At 33.1% G+C, this 26,276-nt stretch overlaps 1 protein-coding gene and 1 long non-coding RNA gene across 8 annotated transcripts in view; both read right to left on the reverse strand.

Annotated features, from left to right (window-relative positions):
* Positions 1–634: 634 nt before the first annotated feature.
* The window catches only part of Cnot6 (CCR4-NOT transcription complex subunit 6), an 81,078-nt gene continuing 55,436 nt past the window's right edge, over positions 635–26,276 (reverse strand). For 4 of the 7 annotated variants that reach the window (XM_048784529.1, XM_048784535.1, XM_048784540.1 and 1 more), the window contains exons 3-12: positions 22,423–22,609; positions 20,743–20,828; positions 13,713–13,817; positions 13,561–13,629; positions 12,116–12,288; positions 11,418–11,572; positions 10,660–10,814; positions 9,329–9,559; positions 7,018–7,220; positions 635–5,102 (exon numbers count right to left, since the gene is read on the reverse strand). In XM_048784529.1, the coding sequence (XP_048640486.1) occupies positions 4,890–5,102; positions 7,018–7,220; positions 9,329–9,559; positions 10,660–10,814; positions 11,418–11,572; positions 12,116–12,288; positions 13,561–13,629; positions 13,713–13,817; positions 20,743–20,828; positions 22,423–22,609 (1,577 nt within the window). In that variant the 3' untranslated portion in view covers positions 635–4,889. The remainder of the gene's footprint in view (positions 5,103–7,017; positions 7,221–9,328; positions 9,560–10,659; positions 10,815–11,417; positions 11,573–12,115; positions 12,289–13,560; positions 13,630–13,712; positions 13,818–20,742; positions 20,829–22,422; positions 22,610–26,276) is intronic. The other 3 variants (XM_048784549.1, XM_015506422.2, XM_015506421.2) reach the window with 3 other exon arrangements.
* LOC125610979 lies at positions 18,140–20,736 on the reverse strand. Its single transcript, XR_007341090.1, has 2 exons — positions 19,992–20,736; positions 18,140–19,919 (listed from the first exon to the last, which is right to left on the reverse strand). It is a non-coding gene; the product is annotated as an uncharacterized LOC125610979 (long non-coding RNA).

Below are 26,276 nucleotides of genomic sequence, written 5' to 3' on the forward strand. Positions count from 1 at the left end.
ACAGGGCAAATTTACTTATAAAATATTCTTCAAATCATCCTGAATTCTACCAAAAGTCATTTTTTACTAAATTTTTGCAAAGTATCCTGTTATGATAAAATTATCTTTGCAATATTTGTGAAAACTTATTTTAAAATTGACCGAAATTCGAAATAAGTAAATATTAGCCAAAAAGAAATCTTTGTATATACAAGGTCACACTGTTACCCAAAACCTGATGTTATTCTGAATATATTTCAATTCATGTTTCTTTAGGTACTTATTCCTCTAAAAAGAACACTGATTAGAATTTATAAAATAACATGGCACGCATACTTTCGTTATCTTTTTTATACTTGTTTTTGCACAATTATATGGCAAAACTAGTAGTAAGAATGGGACATCTCAGCAAACATTTATTTTCTCTAAACTGTCTTCTGATTCTAAATGATTTTTTTTTATCCAGCACCCACATGAAATTTACATTTACTGTTCTAGAACTAGTTCCTAAAAAGCAAATCAATGTTTTCTCAATTATAATTATCCCCACATCTGAAGACTTAAAAAGTCATACATTTTTAAAGGTTACACATACAACAAAATAAACATGTACCATGTAAAACATTTAATAAATTAGTATAATCCCAACACAATGTTTGCTACTGTATTTAAAAGCATTTATTTAAAATATGTCAACCTCCTTCCAAAAGACGTAAGACACATCAGTCCATTTCTTATATTATGAGGTATATGGCAACAACAAAAATCCTAAATTCAGAAAGATCATCAGGTGCCTAAATATAACATTGAACTTTGGCAAATATATGAGTGTTACACAGAATAAGACAGCCAATAAGGAAATACATATGTTTACACCATTTCCCCATATCGTGGCCCTGTCCCCATTTACTCGTCCCTTTGAAAGGGTGAGTTATAACCCTGTCCCAGATGACTGAAAATTTTAAATATGTGGTCTGCTGATTAACAGTTATTTTTCTCAAACCTAAGTACTACAACTATACAAATTACACTTTTAAAATATTTGAAACAGATATTGAATTTATTGGTTGGCTATGAGTAGGAAAATACATCGGTAAAGAAAAGAGACCCTGTATATAAATATAATACTAGCTAGTTACAATTTGACCAAATAGGTTCCACTGAAAAGAACAGTAAAAGCCCTTGTTACCACCAGTCCATATGGTATAAATTCAGTTTCCCATTACCCTTATCAAAGAGCTGCCTAGGCAAATGTGACATTCTTAGAGCTTAGTGCAGATAATGTGCTGGGTTTTGATATATGAATGGTAAACAAGAGATAGTCCAGTGCATTACACAATATAATGTACTGTGAGTAAAATGACTAGATACTCTATTTTAGACACCACATCAACATACCAGTTTTTAAAATTTATGTAACCAAAAAGAAGAGCAAAGCAAACATCTTAAAATACTGCTTTTGATTGGGGGAGAAAAACTTGCTTAAGGTGTTCTATGAATTATCTGCAATGTATGTACTGAATATTCTGAATGAATCATTAAAAGACTATTTTGCCTAGATTGGCTTTTGTCCTTATATGACATAGCCCCCAACCCTCTTATCATGATGGAAATTAATTCCGTAAGTTTAAATAGTAAAAATGTGGAACTCTAAAATTTGAATGTTATTTTTGAAAATCTGAATCTTAGAAGAGCTTTGAAATTACAATTTCAATATTCAGAAGTGCATTTTACCAAATTTAATGATGTCCTTAGGTTTCAAAAGTGCTAACCCTAAAAATGTTTTACTGGTTGTTACCAAATCAAATAAAAATACAAACAAAAACACATTTCTTGGAGATGTTCTTTGCTTATCTTCTGGAACTATTAAAGTTGCAATCAATTTATTTCTATAACTGTAGTTTAAATTAGACCATAAATTAATCTTGATGAACATTATTTTAAATTCTCAAAGCATAAATAATCACCACAAATATGGTAAACTGTACTTCAAGAGATTTACAACAAGGAATTGAGTGCCTCCAAATTTCTCATCTTTAAAACAGAAAACACGCCCCATATTTTCTGTAAAACATTCCTAATTTGGATTTATCCTACAGGAACACTGAAATTACATTATGGCAAAACATTAAATATGTTCCTGACAGAATTTCTGAAAAATAATCTACATTGTAAAAACAGACTAGTTTTATTGCATTTTAGTAAGTATAGATTACTGGAAATTATTCAGAACACAGAAAATATTAAAACACAAGACCTTGCTTAACAAAAGTATAATCTATTTTGGTGTGACTGTTTATTCTCTATAGACTCAAAATATTTTCTTTCTCTTTTGAAGGTTATTGTTGTAAATCTACAACACTCTTGGTTCAATTTATCACGATCTACATAGAGGCTGTTCAAGCTGACCCACAGAATGCGGTATGCCTGAAAGAGGCAAAACCAAGTATTTTCAAGACATAACAGGCCATTATATCTTAATATGCTGTCCCCAAATTCAAATATATTGTAGACAATAACAAATACAGATGAAAACATTATGTATAAAGCTCAAACCTTTAGCATCTAACAAGTGCACTCTAGTTCCAGCATCTATGAAAAGAATACATATTTCATTAACACATATAAAATGAGTTAAGTGCTCCTCCACTCCCTTTCCACAAAGCTCTCTGGACCCGTGATTACATAATGCAGGTCATAGGAAAAGCAGCTTCCTTGGTCTCATCAGTCCAACCAGCTCCAGCTCACCCTCACTGGAAAACTGGAAATTCTCATGATGCACACGTTACCAACACAGTGTTTAGGAAAAATAAGTAAACACACCTTTATTCACACTTAGAAAAAAAAGAAAAAAGAAACCAAACCAAACCAAAACTAACATACCATAAAAAGTTATGTACTGGTTCTACATGTTTTCCAATATACTTATTATAAACTGGATATGTTTGTGTCATTAAAACTTAAAAAAAAAAAAAAAGAAAGAAAGAAAGAAAGAAAAACCATCACAACAAAATCTTAAAATAAAAAAAATAAAACAAAACATAAAACTTAAAGGAAAAACCAGGTCCAAGACAAAAGATTCAAGATCAAAACCTTTGAAGAATTTCTTCAGGAAAAAAAAAGAAAAGAAAAAGAAAAAATCATTTATTTAAACAGTATATAATTTTATTTTTCTCTTAAAAAACAGAATAAGCACATTTAAGTGCTGAATGTTTTTCATAAAATTTTAAGTCATTATCCAAAATGACTCATTCTCTGTATAAAAATTGTTAATAACACTCAACAATTGTTTTCTTAATGCTCACATGGTGTCCTTTTGCTCCCCTGCCTGCAGTTGAAACAAAAGCAGTTAGCTCCCTCTGAATTCATTTGATTTTTGAGAGAAGAATGAATGAGAACAGAACATATACAATTTAACTTTGCACAGTTAAAGCTGGCTTTAATCTCAAATCTACTAATGGCACTATGGGCAAAACACAGGGTACATATAACTTTTATCTTGGTTGACACTAAAATGACTTAGTCACTTTAAAAATGATCTGAAGAATTGCCTTAGGGACCTGTTTTGAAAACACATCTAATTCATACTGCTTCATGAATGGAAAATTACTTTTTCTTAAAAAAGGAATGATTAAAAAAACATACATAAGGAATACATAGATAACCAAAAATAATTCACATGATAGTAGTATTCTGGGTGACAAACAGCACTGTATAATGACACCTAGAAGCAGTGCTTGGGTCTGGTGTACAAAGACCCAGGGACCCACCCTATGAACATATTCCAAAATATGATATTCAATGCTTCACAATGAGAAAAAAGCCACAGCTCATACAAAAGCATTTTCATAAAATTCTCACAAATGTTAAACAGTATTTAAAAAATATAAAAGAGGATGCACAGATTTTCTCTGCATGCACAGGCAGTGCTTGGTGAGAACAAATTTAGGCAGGCACAGTGGAGATAGGACAGGAAGTGTCTCAAAGAGGAGTTAAGAAGCTGTACCTAAGCAGCTATAAGTTTATAACTTAAAAACAGTTAAAGGTTTAAAAATATCAGAATGTACATATAATCAACCATCACATTCAGTCCATAAATGCCTACAGATCACTGTTCAGCTTATCTGTCCTGGTAGAGAGAGAGTTTTTGTAAAAATTCAGGAACTCATGAATAAGTTGCTGCTGGTCCAAGAAAATGTCCTAAGGTTTAAAGCAGACTTAGATTTAAAGAACAATTGTTCTCAATTTAAAAATAAAGTAGTACAAAAGGGCTAACAAAACCCTAACAGTGCAAATCATTGCAGAGAAAGTCTGTTGCAACTCTTTTACAAGCTGGCCTTCAGAACACAGGAAACAGGATTTAAAAAAGAAAAAAATTTAGCCTTAGTTTACAATACAATCATTTTCAAATCTGATTTTTTTAAGTATAAAAATTTCATAAATCAGGTCTTCTGTGGATCATATACAATCATCAAGGCTAAATTCTATATTTTACAAACAAGTCTGAAAAAGGAGGAAGTCTGGAAGAATGGTCTCTGGATGTTACTACTGGCCTCAAAAAAGTAGTGCTACAGATTTCTGTGCAAAGAGAATATGCTGTTCAAACATTTTCCTATTTCAAGGCATGAAAATATTATACTCGATAGAAGAAACAGGAAAATTACTTGTAACAAATTAAAGATAGGTGCAAACACACCAATCCCTGTCTAGCAGTATATAAAGCATATTGGGCTCAGAATTTGTCTGTTGCTAGCACCTGGCTTTCATACTTTATCCTTATTTCAAATAATCAGATTGAAAATTCAAATCATCATTAAGAAAAATCCCTAGTGGCAATACCTCACTTCCCTATATTCAGATTTTTCACAAGTTTACAAATAAAACTGAGGTTATCCTCTGTAGGTACTTGACTACCTCCTGCCAGGAAGGTGAATGCCATTAACTTGGGGCAGGAAAGGCAGTAAGAGCTCCAGTTGTGCAAAAAGTGAGAAGTGGTCGGAGGGGATAAGTGGGTGTGGGCAGCCACTGATATTATTCTCAACTAGCCAATGGTGGTCCAGAGGTCCCAGGATGCCTAAAGTGTTCAGTTGAGGTTTAGAATAGAAGATGTAGTCAATTATACCCTGAAAAACAAGAAACAAGAAAAAAAAAAAAAAAAAGACAAGGCCCCACATAAGATAACGCTGAAATACTGAATGTTTTCAAGACATACCCTTACATTCATGTTTGGTAAACAAAACAAATTTACTAGCTTATAGGAAGAGGTAGTATTATAGAAACCACATGGTCCCAAGAATGTCAAATTTAGCACAACAAAACATTCTTCCTATCTGGATCTTTACCAAATATACTATTGAAACTTTGTGATACTACCTCTGCTTCTCTTTGTTAATTTCCCCTTGCTCACTACACTACTACCATAGAAACCTTTTGGGTGGGTGGGGGAAGAAAGTATCTTGTAGATACTAAATTTTTTCCTGTCCCAGGGTTTACATACATGCTGTCTCTTCTGCCCCAAACACTTTCTTTTATTTGTCATCTGGTTAGTTACTCTTATTCTTCAAATGTTAGGTTCATTTTCCAAAGATATTCCTAAATCCTGCTCCCACTCAATACTTTGACCCATTGATTTTCTTCCCTTGCTAATGATCATCCCAAGTTGTAATTACATCTTCTTTTGTGTGACTGAAACCTACTACAGTCCTCATGTTGACTGTCCCCCAAAGGTCCATGTGTTTAAAGGCTTGGACTCTAGAGTGGAATTCTATTGGAGGTGATCCTATAGACCTGTAAGAGGTAAGGTCTTATGAGAGGTCCATAGGTCACTGAAGGCATGCCTTGAAGGAATTATGTGATCGGTATCCCTCTTCTTTCTTTTTCTCTGATTTTGCTTCCTGGTTTTTGAGGGAATCAGTTTGCTCTGCCATCCCCTCCCACCATAATATGCTTGCTGCTGCCTCACCAAAGATCCCAAAGCCATGGGGCTACTCAATCATGTACTAGAAGCCTCCAAAACTGTGAACCAAAATAAAACTTTATAAAATTATCTCAGGTATTTTGTTATAGTAACAGGAAGTTGACTAATATAAGACCTGTCTCTATAGTATCTAGCACATAGTTATGGATCTGCTGTTTTTGCCCTTCTCTTCCCATACTTTCAGCCCCTTCTCTACCTGCTTTTGGCCAAAAGCACTGAACCATACAAATGCCTTCTTCCTATCTCTATACTAGGAACAGAAATAAGAGGGAGGGTGAGTGGGGAAACAAACAAATCTATACTTTCTCCCACTCTTTGATTATTACTCTTGTCTCTCTTCAATCAGTCTGCCGAAGAATCTAAAAGGAAGGAGCTCTTAAGGACAACAGAAGTCATAATTTCTACATTTTAAGGTGCAAGAGCTCCTAAGACTCTGCCTAAACTCTCGTTTATATTCTAATAGACAAAAAAATGGAAACTGGGATGTAGGAAAACAGAAATGCAGAAAATAACTAAAAAAGGCAACTGAACAAAGTGACATAGCTCTAAACAATCAATGATCTCAAAAATGTGAGACGCTCCACTACTATAAGCTGTTAATTGTGTAAGAGACACAAATATATTTTAGAAACACTTAAAATTGGCTAATATAAACCATATTATGGCATTCAAAGAATTACAGTTTCATTTAAAATAGACTATAAAAGGATGCCTCATCTTACCTGATAGCAGTATTATAATACTGCATATACAGCTATTAGTAACGAACAAGTAAGAAACATAATTGCTCCCAAAAGGTAAAAGATAACTCAGGAACTGATTTACTACCATTACTTCATGTGACTTCTCATGTTGGGAAATATTTTAACAGTATTAAGAAAATAAAGATGAGACATTAATCATATATGGAATTCTACAGAAGAGCAATTAAAAGTATATTGCTTTCAAAGAATTTGCTTAATTCCAGTTTGAACACATACCTACATTTTAAAACTTACTGAAATGACAAGACTTGCTGGTAAAAGTGAGGTTTTTAAAAGCTTATGAATCTTAAGACACACCTTGAAATCAAATGTGTAATTTGTGTAAGGCATCAGGCCACTCTCATAGGCACTCTTTAACTTGAAACCATGAGTGATCCTTCCGTTGGTCATTCCATTCTTCCCATTGCAGCTGAAGTTTATAAGACTTTCATTATATCTCAGTTCCTTAAAGTCTTTATGATTTGTTTCTACTCCACCAGTGCTCAAATATTCTACAACACCTAAAATGAAGACGAACAAGGTTTCATTATTGTCAAGTATAACATACAGTGAGCAAAATATAATTTAAAAAGACCATGCAGAAAACAGAAATCAGTGGAGCAGAGTAAGGGAATTGAGGAGAAGAAAGAAGGGATAAGAAAGGGGAAAAATGGTGGAATGAATCTGATCAAACTTTCGTATGTACATATATGAATATACCACAATGAATTTTACCTTTATGTATGTCCACAATGTGCTAATTTTTTAAAAAAGCTATACAAATGAAATAGTTCAGTATAGTAGAGGAAGGGGAACAGAGGGAAGAAGGTGGGGATGAAAAAGGGAAGTACTAGTGGCAGAATTGGAGCAAATTATATTCCATGCTTGTATAATTATGTCAAAATGGACCCTAATATTATGTATAACTATAATGAACAAAAAATGCAATAGTAAAAAATTTTAAAAACCACTCACATTCCCACTTTCCATTTTTTTCATTTGCCATAACTTGTCCTAATCCATTTTTATGTAGTTGTAATCATAGTACCAATATTTTGTACTTTGTTTTATTCATTAATAACTAGCTCACAAACAGATGTGCCTCCTAATTACCTTTAAAGGCTGTAAAAAAAACAACTGGGTTGGGGCTGAGGTTGTAGCTCAATGGTAGAGTGTTCACCTGACATGTGAGAGGCACTGGGTTCGATCCTCAGCACCATATAAAAATAAATAAATAAAATATGGTATTGTGTCCGCCTACAACCCACCCCCACCCCCGCCAAAAAAAAGGGTTGGAGTCTAAACTAGTTCCTTGTTTTTCAAAATCCAGGTTATTGGCACTATTTAGAAAGAAAAAGATAACACCACGATCAACATCTTAGTACATAGGTTTTGCTTATGCTAACCTACTTCCAAGATAGTTAATCCTAATCTTGGGATTTTGTGTGTCATTTTATAATCCTGCCAATTATGAAAGAGAATGCCACCAGTTAATTACTGAGTTACTTCACCATCCTGGATACTATTTTTCGAATTTACTAAACATAAAATGCACTCTGCAAATATATTTTAATTTTCATGTAATTAGTTAGCAAGACTGGAATTTTCCCACATCTTTGCTATTGAAACACTGTACTTTTCTCTTCTTGCTTCTCAGATATTTTGTAGCTATTACAGAAGGCAGAAACATGTAGAGAAATTGCCAGAAAACAATCCTCAACTGCTTCAATAGCAGTATCCTGAGAGCCTGATGAGATGGACTAAGAATTACAGATCTTAGAAAACAAATATTAAGATTGTTTCTTTCTTCTTTGTGGCTCTTTTGTGATGGCAATAATGTGCTAAAAAAATTATCTATATAAACGTGTATATTGTATGATAGTATAAACAAGGAGCTGAAACACAAAGAACAACAACAATGTAGTTTGCTATTCTAAAGGCTATGGTTTATTCTCTCTACCATCTTCAGGTAAACTATTTATTCAAGATCAGGCTTTCTGTACTCTTCTACTTTAGGATAAAGATCCTTGCTCTTTTTTATTAAGATTAATTGACTGTAAATAAAGGATCTCAATTCCCACCTGAAGTGGTATTATTTCAAAATAACAAGTTGAGTATACCTTACCCAAAATGCTTAGAACCAGAGTGTTTTAAATTTAAGATTCTGGATATCCACATAAACATAATGATCCTGAGAATGGGACCCAAATCTAAACATAAAATTCACTTCTATTTTATGTACACCTGAAGGTTATTTTTCTAATATTTTAAATAACTGTGAGCATAAAACAAGGTTTCATGATGTAGAATTTTCCACTTGTGGTATCATGTCAGAGCTCAAAATTTTTGGATTCTGTGGCATTTCATATTTTTGGATGAGGGATGCTCAACCTATATCACTTATTCATTAAAGATGATTAATGTCCTCCCTCTTTAGGTTTCCCCAAATACTACCTTTTTCTTCCCCCAAAATGATTTTCCACTACACACACACAAAATTTAATACCTCCTCATGAATGCCACCACAAACTGAAATTTCATTTGGATTTAACTTGGAATTGTTAGAAACAATACATTATAAAAACATTTTAAGTCAAAAAACATTCATTCTACATAATAACATTCTTACCAGAGTCAGGCAAAGAATTAAGATCTGCACATAACACAAGTGGAATAGTTCCAAATTCTCCCAATGCATTGGATTTGAGACTTCGAGAAGCTTTATCAATAATGTTCTTTACTTCTGAGAGGAACATCATAGTTTGTACCAACTTTACATCAGAGTATTCAGGGTCCCAATGCATATGAGCATTAGCCACAAGAATAAGTTGTTTTTCTGTTCCAAGATGTGGCTTTCCAGCTACATTAGATAAAAAGGGAAAAAAAAAAAAAAAAAACAGACAAAACCCTCCCATCAGCCCACAGATTCTTAGAATCTAAAAGTAAGTGATATATATCTTAAGAGTCTCAGAACAGAAAAGAACCCTCAAATATATCTAATAATTTCCCACTTGATCAGTAACTATGCCATTCAACAAACCTTAGAAATAGATTATCTAAGCTTCAGGGCTGATACTTCCAACACAGTGTAAATTCACTATACACAAATAACCCATTCTTCCAACACAGTGTAAATTCACTATCTGTACACAAATAACCCATTCTATCTGGGATAGCTTGATTTTTAAATAGGTTTTTCCTCCTTGAAATATTTGGTTTTAGTTTATATGTCCTAAATTAAGCCTCTCAAAATTAAATGTAAATACTCTTTCTTGAGTATGTTTTGAGGCACCCATTAAGGTCCTTCATATGTGCTATCCTTCCCATTAAATATCCCCAGTTCTAATTGTTCAAGTGACAGAAGCTTTAGTTTTCAACAGGACAATTACTCTAAATATACTTTAAAAATGTTTTTTTTAGTTGTTGATTTTTATTTTACTTATTTACATGTGGTGCTGAGAATTAAACTCAGTGCCTAACTCACGCCAGGCAAGTGCACTACCACTGAGACACAGCCCCAGCCCTTCTCAATATACTTTTAATTTGAAGTAAGTGGCCCATTTCCCAGAACTCAAGACCTTTAACATAATTATTATAAGTAGGCCAGGAAGAGAAGTTTAGGTTACAGAACTTCCTTGCTGATAAGAAATTATAAATTCTTATCCCTGAGCAGTTATTTATTTTATATGAAAAATTCTTGGGAGCAAAAAATATATTTTTTTGACTTTATGTCTTTTCAAAGTTTGTAATAACTTTTCTGGGCAATGCTTTTTCATCTTAAACTTTGTGGTAAAGATGTAAAGTATTTAGAAAAGACAAATTCTCACTGAGTTTCTTCAGGTGTTAAAAAAGATCATTAATACATAATATGATTTCTGCTATAATTCCTTTGGAAGATGTCTAATCAGCTCTATTATATTTTGAAGGTCAATTTTACAGGAAGTGAAAAAGGTCACTCACATGACATTTCAATCAATTCCTTTCGAAGTTCTAGCAGTACTGCAACTCCAATGTTATCTTTTGTCATGACTCTGTTCAGCATAGCTTCAGACCCTTCTGAATTTGCCATTGCTAGCTGATTAAATTCAACAGTGTGTTTCTGAACCAAAGTAAATCTAAAACAAAAACAAAAACACACAAACAAACATAGAATTGGGAGTATCAAGATACCAGCTTTGTGGGAAATGTAGTTCTCCCAAACTTCCTTAGGAGAAATAACAGCACTTAAATCACGATGGAAAATCTTCCACACATTTAGCACCAAGATTCCCAAATCCATTTAAGGTTGTTTTTCAGTCTGTTACTGATACATATAATACTTTGAAATACCTTTACAAATTAATGAAGTCAACTTTTGTTTAGGTTTCAGGTTGGAATATTCTAGTTTTTAATTTTTAAAACTATTTTGCAAAGTATGGATTTAATAATCCCTCTCATATCTTAGAGGGAATGTTAACTACACAGTGCTTCAATTAACAATTGGAGTTAAAGCCCTAGTAAACACCTGAAGAAACAACAGCACTTTAAATATGTTTCCAAAACAAGATTAATTTTGATGATTAAAAACAAAACCCCAAGTTAATATCGTTCTCTGAGCAATAATGAATGTGTTTTAATCTTTTATTTGCCAATTAATTTCTGCACCCTTAGCTCCCACCCTGCAAATATTGTGAACATTTTCGTAAAAAACAAACAAACAAAAAAAAGGATGGACTTACTTTTCAGTCTTGAAGAATATTGCACAGCCATCAACATGTTTTCTTTCTTGTTCTGACATTGTCCTAGCTCGAGATTTAGGACTAAAGAATCCATTATAACCACGTTCTTTCAGTTCTACCAGAAAAAAACTGTAATATTGTTCTGTTTCAACCTCCTAAAAAATTGTAAACAGTAAAGTTACTTCACAAGACAAAATTAGCTCTACATATTAGCTCTGTAGTCACAGTTTGAAATCCTGAAGTAATTTTTTCAAAGGATTGAGATGCAGATTAAAGAGTAAAATATTTTTCCAATGTAATTTACCTGAAATCAACCAGAACAGATTTTATAAGTACCAAATGCCAAGGTCAATTCTTTGTTGTTTAGGAGTAACAAACGGAAAATGCGTACTCCTATGCATATGAACAAGAATCAGAGAAATAGAAGAACTTCACAGATCTCAATTTCAGACTCATGAGACTCAAGTAACTTGCCTTGTTATTATAAGGGCTGAACTGAGAAGCCAAAGTTAGTGTATATAAGATTCAATCATTTTCCCACTAGGACTGAATTATTATTCATGATAAATGGCAATATTTTAAAACCACTAAAGCTAGAATTTCAAATGTGTCAGTTTAATTTATTCCACTGTAATTGCTCCTTTTGTTGTCAATGCTGGGAGATTAATGAAATTTAAACACTCTTCTGTATGACTTACCTGAAGACTTATAATATCAGCATTGCAGCTCAAGATTTCTTGAATAATGGCCTTTTTCCTGTAGTCCCAATTTAGTGCCCATGATGGACAGTAGCCGTATAACTGCCGGGTCGCATATTTATCACAAAGAACATTATAGCACATGACAGAAAACAAGGCTGTAGGAAAGATAACTTTACTTATTCACACACGTGGCAGAAAAAAAAAAAAACAGAATTAATTTCAGTAATAGTTTACATTTAACATTTAAGTTTGATTTTATTCACTCAATCTATATTCATTAAAAAGCCATACAGATATGGTGGTGGTGGGGTATAAAGAATGGACAATGAAAGGACAGATATGTGAACAAGTCTGAATACAATGTGTGTGTTATTTTCTACAGAGGTATACACAAAAAGTTTGAAAACTAAAAGACTAAGATCAAGAGCCCTTCAACCTCTAAACCACGATTCCTTAATTTTATACTCCTTCCACACCATTAATTATTAATGAAGAAAGTGGAAACTTGACAGGCAGTTTCCTTAACAGAAATGTCTAGTTTTCTTCCAAAAAGCAAATGTAGCCCCCTCAGAGAAATTTCAAGTTTCCCAGTGCACATAAAAGCTGTTTACACTGTAGTCTATTAAGAGTGCAATAGCATTATGTCTAAAAACAACACTGCACATAATAAAGAAATTTTTTTGCTAATAAATATCTAAGCTACTGGAAAAATGGCAATGATAGACTTGACAAGGAGTTGCCACAACCTTTAATTTGTTAAAAAAAAAAAATGCAGTGTATCTGTGAAGCACAATAAAACAAAGTACAATGAAATGAGGTATGCCAGTACTGATTAATACAAAAGAGGAGGAGTATCATAAACCAAATCCTATTAGACATGCCATGGGAGCTGCTAAATTCTTTAAGGATTTACTTATCTTACAATATTACAATGTCACATATATTGGAACGTATTAGGATTTGTAAATTTCCAACACAGAAATATTTCTGTGTGGTTATTACAATTAATTTAATTGATACTTTGTATCTTAATAATGGCACTACTAAAATTATGGGCGAGGGACTGGGCTATGCACCAAAGGATGTTTAGCAGTATCCCTGGTTTCTTCTACCCACTAGAAACAAGTAGCACTTACCCTAATTTTGCTAATCAAAACTGTCCCCACGCATTGCTAAATGTGCCCTTGGAAAATGAAATTGCCCCCATTTGAGAAGTACTGCATGGCAGTAATATTTATTATAGTTTATATACAGAGAGGCCAGATAAATAAGAATTAAATTTCTATCTTGGCTATTATCTTGGTTATTAAGTCTTTATTATTACCCCCCAAACCAAATCAAAAAAAGTTCTGACTTAACACTACCCATAATCTAACGCATGCCCCAAATACTGTTAGGCTTATAGAGACAAATAAAAAGAGATAAGAAATAAGGATACCAACCAGTTGGCCTTGTTCTATCTGGTTCTTGCAACATAATCCAAGATCTTGGAGGTGGTTGTTCTGTTGAAACTAGTTGAATATAAAAAATATGAAATCAAGCAATATTCTTAAATGTCTTCCTAATAAAAAGGTTGAAACAAGTGACCACTTACTTCTTTTTGCAGTACCTGACAAATTATCAAGCAAATAATTCAGTAGCCTTTTTGTTCCATCTGGTTCCTGATAGAGGTTCAATATATCTTGGGTAAGTGGATTTCCTGAATATGTAAACGAAACCAAGATAAGTATAAAAATATTTCAAAATTATCTGATATTATTGTTACTAGTAACCTACCAAACTATAGAAAAGATTGTTTTTTCAGGTTTTGATGTGAAAATAAAAATTTCTACCATGTTATACAGAGGTACTAAAAAAATTTTATTATTAATGATTTGATGCTAATCTGGAATTGCTCGACACGGGGCCCAGTGGCCTACACCTGTAATCCCTGTTAATCAGGAGGCTAAGGGAGGAGGATCCTAAGTTTAAGGACAGCCTCAACAACTTGGTGAGACCCTGTGTCAAAAAATAAAGAGGCTGAGGATGTAGTTTAGTGGTAAAAACACTCCAAGATTCAATCCCCAGTACCAAAAATTTTAAAATAAAATAGAATTGTTTTAATAACGCTCTGTACCTGACCCTGCCTCATCAACACTTTCAGTAACAGAGATGGTTACAATGATCTAAAGTGAATGGTACAGGTTGGGAAGAAGGAACAGAGAAGGGAAAGATGACAACTACTATCACAAATTAAAGAAATCAAAATTCAAGAATGCCATAAACTGTTGGTTTCAAGAAAACATCTTAATCGCAAATACAAGTACTGCACAAAGTTTTTAAAAACCCTACTGAACTAAGTAACAAGATGGGGCAGATTGCTTTAAAACCTAACCTACTAAGGAATGGAAAAATATCTGGGGCCAGGGCCATGAGCCATTTGTAAATTCAACAACTGTTATGCAAATGCCAAAAATAAAAACAAACAAAATGACTTAAAAGTAACTTCAAGAGCTGCAAATCCTCTCAGAATAACTTCTTAAGTACAAATGAGAACTATAGCACAATGCAGTGTTTTAACCAGCCAAGTTCCTATTCATGCTACACAAGTAGTATGTGTTATTTTGGAGCCACAGCTCACATAACACAGACTAGAAAATCTAGACTGAAGACAGCAGATAAAATTATCAATGATCTTAACTATTAACTACATCAAGTAAAGAAGAATGAAAGGATACTTATATCAGAATCATCACAGCCCACAGGAAAAAAAATGGCTTTTCACCCATTCTCTTGTGAATACTAGAATCAGAAGGGAGAATGGGGACAAATGGATAGGATCTAACAGGAAAGTCTAATTCAGAAGACACTGGTAAGTATTAGAAGTATTTAAGGTGAAGTACGCTAGCCTGTGAGGTAGCAGAATATCACTCAAAGAAGCTGGATTACATCATGGGAAAAAAAATGGCAAAGTTACTTGACCTTTAGGATCTCTTCCAGTTTTAAGATTTAGGATTCTAAAAATCATAAAAGTAAAGATGTGCTATTTTAAGTACAAAGTATGTCTTTGCAAAAAAGGCAAAATGCAGGAGTGCCATGTTCTCAGAAGTACACAAATTTTATTTCTACTACAGCAATTTTATATTTCCACTTGGTCATATCCTATAAATTATAAGAATCCTTTGTTAAATATATCTTGAGAAAATTATGCCAAGCAAAAACTTCTCAGTCTAGGTAAAGCAGCCTATTTCAACAAGATGTATACGGATTATATTACTATCTAATGTAAAAAATGTAGATAGAGGTAACCACCAACTCTGAATCTCTCTCCTGAAATCCTTCTTTATAAATTAAAAACTATCCCCAAACAAACATCTATTTATGACTCTAATAAATACAACTGAAACCCATGGTGCCATTTCCCCCAATGTGTTTGCTTTTTGGAATTCCTTTTTTGTAATAGTGGGGACTAAGCTCAGGGATTTACACACCAAGCTATATTCCCAGCCTGTTTTAAGATTTTATTTTTGAGAGAGGGTCTTGCTAAATTGTAGGCTAGCACTGAATTTGCAATTCTCCTCCCTCAATCTCCTGAGAAACTAGGAATATAGGTATCCATCACTGTACCTGCTTCATTTTTTGAAATTCCTTTAAATTTAAAATTAATCTGCTCTTTACAACTTGGAAAAAGAAAATAATTTTCATAGGATAAAGATAACACCACCACCACCAAACTTCTGCAATTAAAACATGACATTGCCTCCTTAGAAGTAGGGAACAAATATAAGTGAGAGAAGTTGCTTCAGGGTGAATGGAATAAATATATTTTTCCCTATTCCTCCTACAAAGTACAATTAAAAACCACGCATATGTAATGTGGAACAAATATAAGATTCTGAAACTTGGAGAGAAGACAGAATGACCAGACATCTCAGGACCTGAAGAATGACACAATGACTGAAACTGAAAGAAGAATGGATAAATCTACAATTACAGTAGAAGACTTTAATGTCCCTCTCTCAACAACTGAAATAAGTAGACAAAAACTCGATTCAATAATATATGCTCTCACCTCAAGAACCTAGAGACAAAGAGTAAAATAAACTCAAAGAAGGAAGGAATCTTTTAAAAGAGCTATTACTTTGGGGAGAAAAAAATCAATAAAATTGACAAACTACTAGCAAGACTGGCAAAGAAAAAAGACAGAAATTAACAATATCACAAGTGAAATGGAATATCACTATAGACCCTGCAGAAATCAAAATGATAAGAGTATTTTCCACAAACGACTCTACCTACATACATTTAATGACATAGATGAAATGGAACACTTCCTCAAAAAAACAAACTGTCAAAACTTACCCACCAAATGTGATTATATATATATATATATATATATCACACACACACACACACACATACAAACACATACATACATACACACACAATGGAATATTATTCAGTCAATAAGAATGACTATGACATTTGTCAGTAAATGGGTGGACCTAGAAACTATCATGTAAAATAAAATAAGCCAATCCTCCCAAACCAAAAGTTGAATGTTTTCTCAGATATGTGGAAGCTAACTCCCAATCAGTGGGGGAGGAGAATAGAAGTTCAGTGGAGTAGATAAAGGAGAATGAAGGGAAGGGAGGGCAGATGGGACAAGGAAAGATAGTAGAATGAATCTGACATAACTTTCCTATGTACATCTATGAAGATACCACAGTGAATCTCACTGTGTCAAGTACCTCCACAAGAAATTAATTTAAAAATAACTATGAATAAATGTCAGAGAGATTAATTGCAGGAAGGAAGTAGGGAATGGGAAGAGAGAAAGAGAAAGAAAGGTACTGGGGACTGAATTAGAACAAGATATATTCCATGTTTAATACTTAGAACAAAATGGAGTCTACTCTTACGTATAAGTTAAAAAAACCAATAAAAAATGTTGATATAAGTTTCTAAAAAAAAAAACTTACCCATCATGAAACAGGTAAACTGAATAGACCTACAGTTACTAAGAAAATTATTTTAAAAGCTATTAAAGAAGAGTTCTTCAGTCCCACATGTTTTTAATGGAGAAATTCTATAAAATATTTATATGAGTTACATGGATTCCACAGAATCTCATCCAGAAAACAGAGGATAACGGAACACTTTCTCATTCATTACACGAAGCTAATATTTTCCTGACACCAAAAGACAAGCTACACGAGACAAAATATGTATGAACCACTTATTCAATAAATGACATATATCTAGAAAACAGTTAAAAAAACCAATCCAATTAAAACATGAGCAAACACAAGAAGAAATATTTCAGAGAGGAAAAACTACAGATGACAAGCGCACGCAAAGATGTTTACTATCTATGTCTATGTGCAGTGGGATGGAGAAGTACTGGAGCTCTGCCATTGGGTCTTTTTTTTATATTTTATTTTGAAATGGGGACTTGTGATCTTCCTGCCTCAGCTTCCTGAGTTGCTGGGATTACAGGTGTGCCCAGATGATGTTCACTATCTTTAGCCACCATGGAAATGCAAATTAAACCCACAAGATATGATGACATAAACAATCAGAATGACGAAAATAAGAATAATGAAAATATCAAATGCTGATGAGGATGCTGAGAAACTGAATTGCCTATATGCTACTGGTAGGAAATGTAAAATAGTACTGTCTGAACAGTTTCAATAGATAGTTAAACCATGAGACATTAATACGATGAAATACTACAAACCAATATAAAAGAACACACTATTAACAGACAAAAACCTGATGAATAACTTGAATAAAAACAAGCCAACTTGAAAGATTTCATACAGTGGGATTCCATTTATGTAACATTCTTGAAGCAAAATTACTGAAGTGGAGATCATATCACTGGTTGTTAGAAGTGAAGGAGTTGGGGTGAAAAGAAAGTGAGCATGGCTATAAAAGAGAAACATGAGGGATCTCTTGATGATGAAAATGTTCTATATTTTAATTATATAATTATGGGGTACAATGTGATGTTTCAATACATGTATATGTTGTGGGATGATCAAATCAGGCTAATTAACATCTACCATCTCAAATACTTATTTCTATATGGAAAGAAAATTGAAAACACTTTTTTTTTTTGGTGCCAAGATCCGAGATTGAATGAAAATGCATTGTTTTAGCTATTTTGAAATACATTATTAGTTATGATCACCATGCTACTCAGTAGATCACCTGTCTATCTGAACACCACCCTCCTCAGCTGCCCGGCCTCTGGTAACCACCACTCTGGCCTTTGAGTTCAACAATTTTTAGATTCATATGTAAATTATTTGTTCCTTTGTACCTCTCATTTCACGAAATTTTCTTCTGCTTGTGATATTGCACTATAGTTTTAAAAGGTACTGTTAGGAGGAAACATGTGAAGGGTACAAGGATTATTCTGCATTACTTCTTACGAGTGCATGTAAATCTATAAATATATTAAAATAAAAAGCTTAGATTAAAACAAAAAGTAAATGAGCACCTAAGGTCACAGTCCTGTGTTTTACTGTTGCAAAATTTTAAAGAATATGGAAAAACGAGAGGGAGTTAAAAAAGTGAAACATGGTAACTCTACATGATCAAATTTAAAGACAATGGTATAAACTGATTCATGAAGCAGAAATACTTTGCCTCTGGAAGAATGTATAATATAGCAAACAGACATCACTCTGTGCTATGATACAACATTTAATCTCTTCCAAATAATAGGACACCTGTGAATCAATAATAAAGTTTTAGAGAGAGTAAGGATGACATAACTACTTTAAGATGTAGCTGGCACAGAAATCTGTGAAAAGATAACTAATATTCAGGCAGACTTATGTAACACAGTTCAAAAGGATGTCTAAAATTAAAAAAAAAAAAAAAAGTCCAGATAACACTGTTATCTCCAAGGAAGAAACAAAAGCATAGGTGTAAAACATGAAATAGTAAAGGATCTTTTTGGAATGAAAGAGCAAGAGATTATCAAGAACAAAGCTGCCATAAAAGAGTGCACTGTCCTTCCCATAGTTTACTTTCAGGAGTTTCATACACATTAATTGATGACTGATAACCAGACCTTTAAATAAAGTTTGCAAATTCTTAATGAATATATAGTACAGTTTTTAAGTCAGATGCTGTGAGGTTATAAACTCCTGAACTGGAAGGACATACAAAAGACTTGAAGAGGAACAGAGAAGGCTTCAACATTCTCTAATGTTCTATTTCTTTAGCATTAAAAAATTAGCATAAGCTGGGCATGGTGGTGCACACCTGTAATCCTAGCGACTTGGGAGGCTGAGGCAGAAGGATTTGAGACCAGGCTCAGCAACTAGTGAGGCTTTAAGTAACTAAGCAAGACCCTGTCTCTGAATAAGAAAGAAAAAGGATTGGGGATGTGACTCAGTGGTTAAGCACTCCTGGGTTCAATTCCTAATATCAAAAACAAAAGTAATACTAATCAGCACAAAAGTTAACAATATATTAATAGTTAATTCTGATATTCAGAATACGAATGCACTATACTACACTTTTCTGCGCTTCAATTTTAAAAACAGAATGTAAAGAAAAAGTTAGGCTGAAAGATATAACAGAAAAAGGTACCTTCAGCTTACATTTCACTTTAATTTTAAGAAGCCTCAGTCAGTCCAGCCCACACATAAAACTTATTTCCCAAAGAACCATTTACAAAGTTGATGTTTAATGAATATGATTTCATATATGCTGTAAATATTTTATTAGTATTTTTTCACTTCAGAGTTTATTAGTGACCTTTGTTTTGGGAGGAAGTTGTAGGGTAGGTTGTCCACACCTACCCAAAACTGGTGAAGAATCACTTACTGTGGTTACAAAAAAAAAAAAATTAAGTTTTGTGTATCCACACCTACCCAAAACTGGTGAAGAATCACTTAATGTGGTTACAAAAAAAAAAAATTAAGTTTTTGACATATTGTTAAAATTTGACTTTTAATCTTACTGGCTTAAAAAAAATTCATAATAGTTCTTGATGGATCAATTATGCCTGAGTTTCTAATATATTAATCAAGTCCTTATAAATGAAATTTTAAAAAATACCCTCAGATTCTCACCTGCATTAGTAGATCCCAATGGTCAAAATTTTTCTGTAGTGCTTTATCAGAGTCTCCAGTTTTTGAGATATGAGCACAACTTTAAAAAGGTGTTTATGACACCATGAAATACTTTTTTTAAGTATGAACTTAGACATGTATCAACAGGACAGAGTTGATTTTAAAAAAGAGGCTAGAAGAGCAAACTAGTTTGGGCTAGGAGCAAAAATGAACACAAAACTAGCAGACAATCTACAGCTAAACAGACGAATGAGAAAGCCATTGGGATGCATCTAAGAAACTAATGGTATTTGAGAAAAAGTAGGCTTGGAGGAAATAAAAAATTCCGTGGTAAAAGGATTCTCTTCTGGCTTTTTTTTTTATTATTATTATTGTAAATGGACACAATACCTTTATTTATTTATTTTTATATAGTGCTTAGGATAGAACCCAGTGCCTCACAGCAAGCGCTCTACCACTGAGCTACAACCCTAGCCCCTCTTATGGCTTCTTTAGATTCCAAGACATACATAAAAACTAAAAGAAGCACAAATATGGAAGTCATACCTTTTAGGCCTAAAGTCTGCAACTGAAACAGTTTTCCCAGCTCAAAAGGTAGAACTCGTAACAGGTTGTTATTTAAATGGAGCTCCCTGTTGATGTAAAAATTCCAGGAAGTCAGAAGACATATTTTACCTTTAACAGTTAAGATTAACAATGTAATTTCTAGGAAACTAAGTATCTAAGAACAAAAGTTTTATATTATATTCTAAATATCTAAATTGGGCTTCTCCAGCCATATGAGGTTTAAAAAAAAAAATTACCACGAACCAAATTTGTAAAATACAGAAAACAATGAATTACTAGAAAAATTAAGGAAAAATGGGCAGATGTATAAAAAAATTCCTCTCAAACACAGTATTTATCTCATTGCAGACTGGAAACGCACAGCTTACAAACTTACCCAAGTCCACAGACTATAGTGAATAGTCTAGCACGTGTGTGGTCTACTAAGCAAGTTTAAGACAGTGGAAATGATTAAGCCTAACATGTGCATTGTTACAAGAGAACTAAAATGATCATGGAGTGCCAATTCAAATGAGAATAACAAGTTTATGGTTATTAGTTTTCTAAATTTACTGAAGTTTCACTTTAGAAATAAAAGCAGCTAATGAGTAGTTTAATGATTTGTTTTGCATAGAAAACCACAATATAAATATCATAGGAATCTTTAAAAGGGAAGAAAACAACCAGAGACCCAATACTGAGATACCGATGATTTCCTATATTGAGTTTTATTTGTCACATTTTAAGTGTGAAGAGAACTACTTTTACAATCCTTGCTGAAATTTAAATGAACCTTGGTTACACACTGATAAACCAGAGGTCTGTGAAGCCATAAATTCAACAAGAAAAACTAGTTCTGAACAATTGATTCCTGTTTATTTCCAAATACATTACATGGGAAAAGAGTTCCTGTAAGTTAATGTGTTACAGCATAAAATTCAATAATTAAGCCTAGAAAAATGCCAGCAGTGAATTGTTCTAGAACAGATAAGATTTCCTGTTAACCCCTTTCCACAATTTCTTGGATAATAATTTATTGATCAAAACATGTATTTAATCCACAGATTAAATTACAGAGACTACTATATAATCCTAAAAATATGGTATAGGCAGGGTGTTAGTAGCTTTTTACTCATTATCTCAGATAAACCTTATCTCAGTTTAAGACGCATGCCTGTAAATGGCAAAGTCAAGATTCAAACCTGAATTCTGACTCCAAATCCTATCTACCATACTGCAAGGACTTCAAATTGAATAACTAATTCTAGCTTCTTTCATGTCCAGACTTTACATAAAAGCCCTGGGGTTGCAAAAAAGGTCTAATTGGCAATGTTACCTAGACCCAGTGTTAAGGATGATATGAGAAAATACACGTGCCTTATGGTTACTAACTTCACTTTGTAAAAAAAAAAAATAATAATAATAATAATAAAAATTTTTTTGGTTAAAATATAAAGCACATTACTCAAAACAGCAATAAAATTTTTTCAAGCAATGGATCTACTGAACTATTAACCGGTATTTAATTTTCTCAAAAAACTTTAATTAATAAAGAATACAGTTAATGTTTACTTTTATTGCAACACCATCAAATGGACAATCTTGTTTCCTAACAAAACAAATGCTATATTTTGTTTTAGGAGGTATATAGTTAATGTGTACTAAAATTCGTCTGCATACCTGAGTGATACCATGTTTCCGAGTTCTGCGGGTAAACTACGGATTTTATTAGAGGACAGGTCCAGATACACCAGATTGTGAAGCTTGGCAATGTCTGAAGGAATGCGGGACAGGGAATTGTCACTCAGATGCAAAGCTGTCAAGTGAGTTAGTGACCACAAAGATGAGCTTAAGCTTCTTACTTTTCCTGTAAGAGAAAAAAAATGTCAAGTATTATATAGTAGTCTTTATAATTTAATCTGTGGATTAAATACATATTTTGATCAACTTAAATTATTATCCAAGAAATTGTGGAAAGGGGTTAACAGGAAATCTTATCTATTCTAGAACAATTCACTGTTATCATTAAGTTATAAGCTCTCTACTTAGCAGATAAAAACAAAAACTTTAAAAGCATTGTATCAATATATTTATTTATTATTATTTTATCTTTTTTGGTACCAGGAATTTAACTTGGGATGCTGAGCCACTGAGCCACATGCCCAGCCCTTTTTAATTTTGTTTGTTTGTTTGTTTGTTTGAGACAAAGTACTTAGGGCCTTGCTGAACTGCTGAGGCTGGCTTTGAACTTGCCATTCCTCATGCCTTGACCTCTCAAACTGCTGGGATTACAGGCATGCGCCACCACATCCAGCTAGACTGTATGTTTTTAAAATACAATGGGCAAGAATTTGTCTTTAAAATGATCTCAGATGAGTGAAATATATGAATAATTTATGATAAATTCAACATCTGATCATGATTGATTTAGATTTATAGAAAATCAATTTCTAGTATCTCAGAAGCTGTTCTTATCTGTACTTCAGAAAATAATTTGCCTCAAAACAAAAACGAAAACAAAATATTCTCAGTCTAGATGAGTTTAAAATCAGAGGGTCCAAGCAAAGATTACTTCAAGAATCCTTTAAGTAAACAAAATTTGTACTATGTAAAAACAAATATACGTGTCCAGTAATACTTCAGATACTAAGTTTAACTACAGAATCTAGTAGACATAGGATTTAACTAAAAACAGAATGACAACATCTTTTAATGCAATATTAAATCCGTACTTTGGCATTTCTTGATTAAGAGGTCAACAGTTTGTACAACTTGATAACTTTCTCTATAATCTCCTTAATGGTTCAAATTCTAATGTGAATGAAACAAACAGATGTGACAGAAATAGAGCTTTTGAGAACTGACTAATCCTCTGATGTCTTAAAAAACTTTGAGATTTCTAATCAAGGTGGAATAACAGGGACAACATATACCATCCCACCTGCAAAATTTACATTAGAAACCTACTGGTGTAGCAGAGTTATCCCTCAAAGGCAGGGAAACAAACTAGGTAGGCCCTATAGTAGTCTCAGTTAACTTCTTATTATAACAGGAAGAAGCAGAGCAGGGAGGGGGATTCCAGCTAGAGCACAGTGATCTCCCCAGTTCTGGAGAAAAGGTCCAGGGAAACCAAGGTGACTTAGAATTCAAGAAGGCAGTGTACTAGAGAGAAATGAACAAAAGTCTGTTGATGTGAAGAAGACCCCTCCCACAAGTTTTCAAGAAGGCTCCCTTCAAGCACTGATTATCACATGAATGAGAGAAACTGCCAGAGAGGAAAAAACACTCAAAAGGATTGTAAGGCAACAATCAGGTTCACATAGAACCAAGGCTAGACTGTGTTCCCAATGGTCAAAGGGAGAAATCTCTTAATTCACAAAGCACTGGGCCTTATTAGTGGTACAAAATTAGCATTACACTAATGGCTGCTCTGGTGTCACATAGGAAAGTTTAGGATTAAGCCTCTGAAAAATCAAACTGTTTTTAAGTAATTTAACTGCACCCCAAGACTAGTAATAGGAACACAAAAATATGTATCATCCAATAAAAATTCATATCTAGCACTTCTTTAAAAAAAACACCAAGCAGATAAACAAACAGGAAAATAAAATCCATAATGAAGAAAAAAAAATCAACCTAATAAACCAGTCAAAAGATAATAATAACATTTGTAGATATTAAACAGTTATACTCCATATGTCAAAAAGCTAGCCAATTATGTTAAGTAGAAATAGAAATGACAGGTAGCCAAGACACATAAAATGAATTTCTAAAGTTGCATCCAAGATCTAAAATGAAAACAGTCAGAATGAGATTAATAGCACATAGACAGTGAAGAAAATTAGTTAATTTAAAGACATAGCAAGAGAAACTATACAAAATTAAAGAAAGAAAACAATGAAAAGTACATTAATGAAGTCTAGGACAAGTTTAAACAGTCCAGTATTAGTAGCACCTGAAACAGGATTGAGGTGGGGAGAAAAAAGAAGTTTAAGAAATAAAGGCAAGGACAAAAAAAAATATTCACATGTAAAAGAATGAAGATGGGCCTTACCTCATACAAAACTCAAAAAACTCTTGGAAGAAAACACACATAACTTCTGTGGCCTTGGATTAGACAATGATTTATTAGATGTGACACTAACAGCACAAGCAATAAAAGAAAAATTAGATAAAACCACATTCATCAAAATTAAAAATCTTTTGTGCTTCAAAGGATATCAAAAGGGAAAAGAGAATCCACAGAGTGGGAAATAATATTTGCAAGCCATAAATCTGATAAGACACTTACATCTAGAATATATATTTAAAATAAAATTTTTATAACTAAAAAAAAAGACAATTCAATTTAAAAATGATCAAAAAAAATCTGAATTTCTCCAAAGAAGTTACACAAATGACTAAAAAGCACATGAAAAGATGCTCAATGTCATTAGCCACAAGGGAAATGCAACCAAAACCACAATGATATACTACTTCAAACACACTGGAATGTACATAATAAAAACGACAGATGATAAGTATGGGCAATGAGCAGAGAAACTAGAACCCTTGTAATGCTGCAGTAAAAATTAAAAAAAAAAAAAGTGATGCAGACACTTTGGAAAATAGTATGGCAGTTCCTTAAAAAGTCAAATACAGACTTAGCATATGGGCTAGCAATTCACTCTTATGTATATACCCAAGAGAAATGAAAACACACATCCACATAAAAGTTCATGGAAACATTGTTTTAAGAGACCAAACTGGAAACAATCCAAATGTCCATCATTTGGTGAATGGATAAACAAATATGGTATTTCCACATAACAATATTATATGAAGTACTAATACATACAACAACATGGATAAACCTCAAAAACATTTATAAATCAAAGAAGGTAGTCATAAAATAACAGGTATTATATACCATTTACTGCAAAACGTCCAGGATAGTCAAAAAACCACCAAGACAGCAGATTAATGGTTGTTGAGTTATAGGATGTTAAGGGGAATGAATGTCTGCTAACAGCACAAGGTTCCTTTTGGGGCTGATGAAAATATTATCAATTGATTGTGGTAAATGTTATACAACTCTATAAAAATCAAGTCACTGAAAGTGCACTTTAATTGGGTGAATTGTATTTCAAGCTGTTAAAAGATTCAGGTAGGCAGAAAATTTTCCATATCTGATGAAAACTATAAACCCCCAGATACAAAAAGCTCAATGAACCCAAACATATGAAAATTCCATAAAAGGGGGGCTGAGGTGTAACTAAGTGGTGAAGCACTTGCTCAGCATGTATGTAGCCCTAAGGTCAATTCCCAAAACGGGGGTGGGGGTGGGGGGGATGATTAAAAATTCCATAAAATAAGAAAGCATAAAGAGAAAATCCAAAAAGCGCCCAGAAAGGAAAAAATAAAAGTCCATTTCATACAGAAGAAGCAAGATAAAATGTCAGGAGAATTCTAGCTACAAATCAAACAAGAGAAGATAAGTATTTTAGCCAGCTTTTGTGTTGTGTGACCAAAAAACCCAACAACAACAACTTAGA

Source organism: Marmota marmota, unplaced genomic scaffold, assembly GCF_001458135.2.
Source record: "Marmota marmota marmota unplaced genomic scaffold, marMar, whole genome shotgun sequence".
Taxonomy (NCBI): domain Eukaryota; kingdom Metazoa; phylum Chordata; class Mammalia; order Rodentia; family Sciuridae; genus Marmota; species Marmota marmota.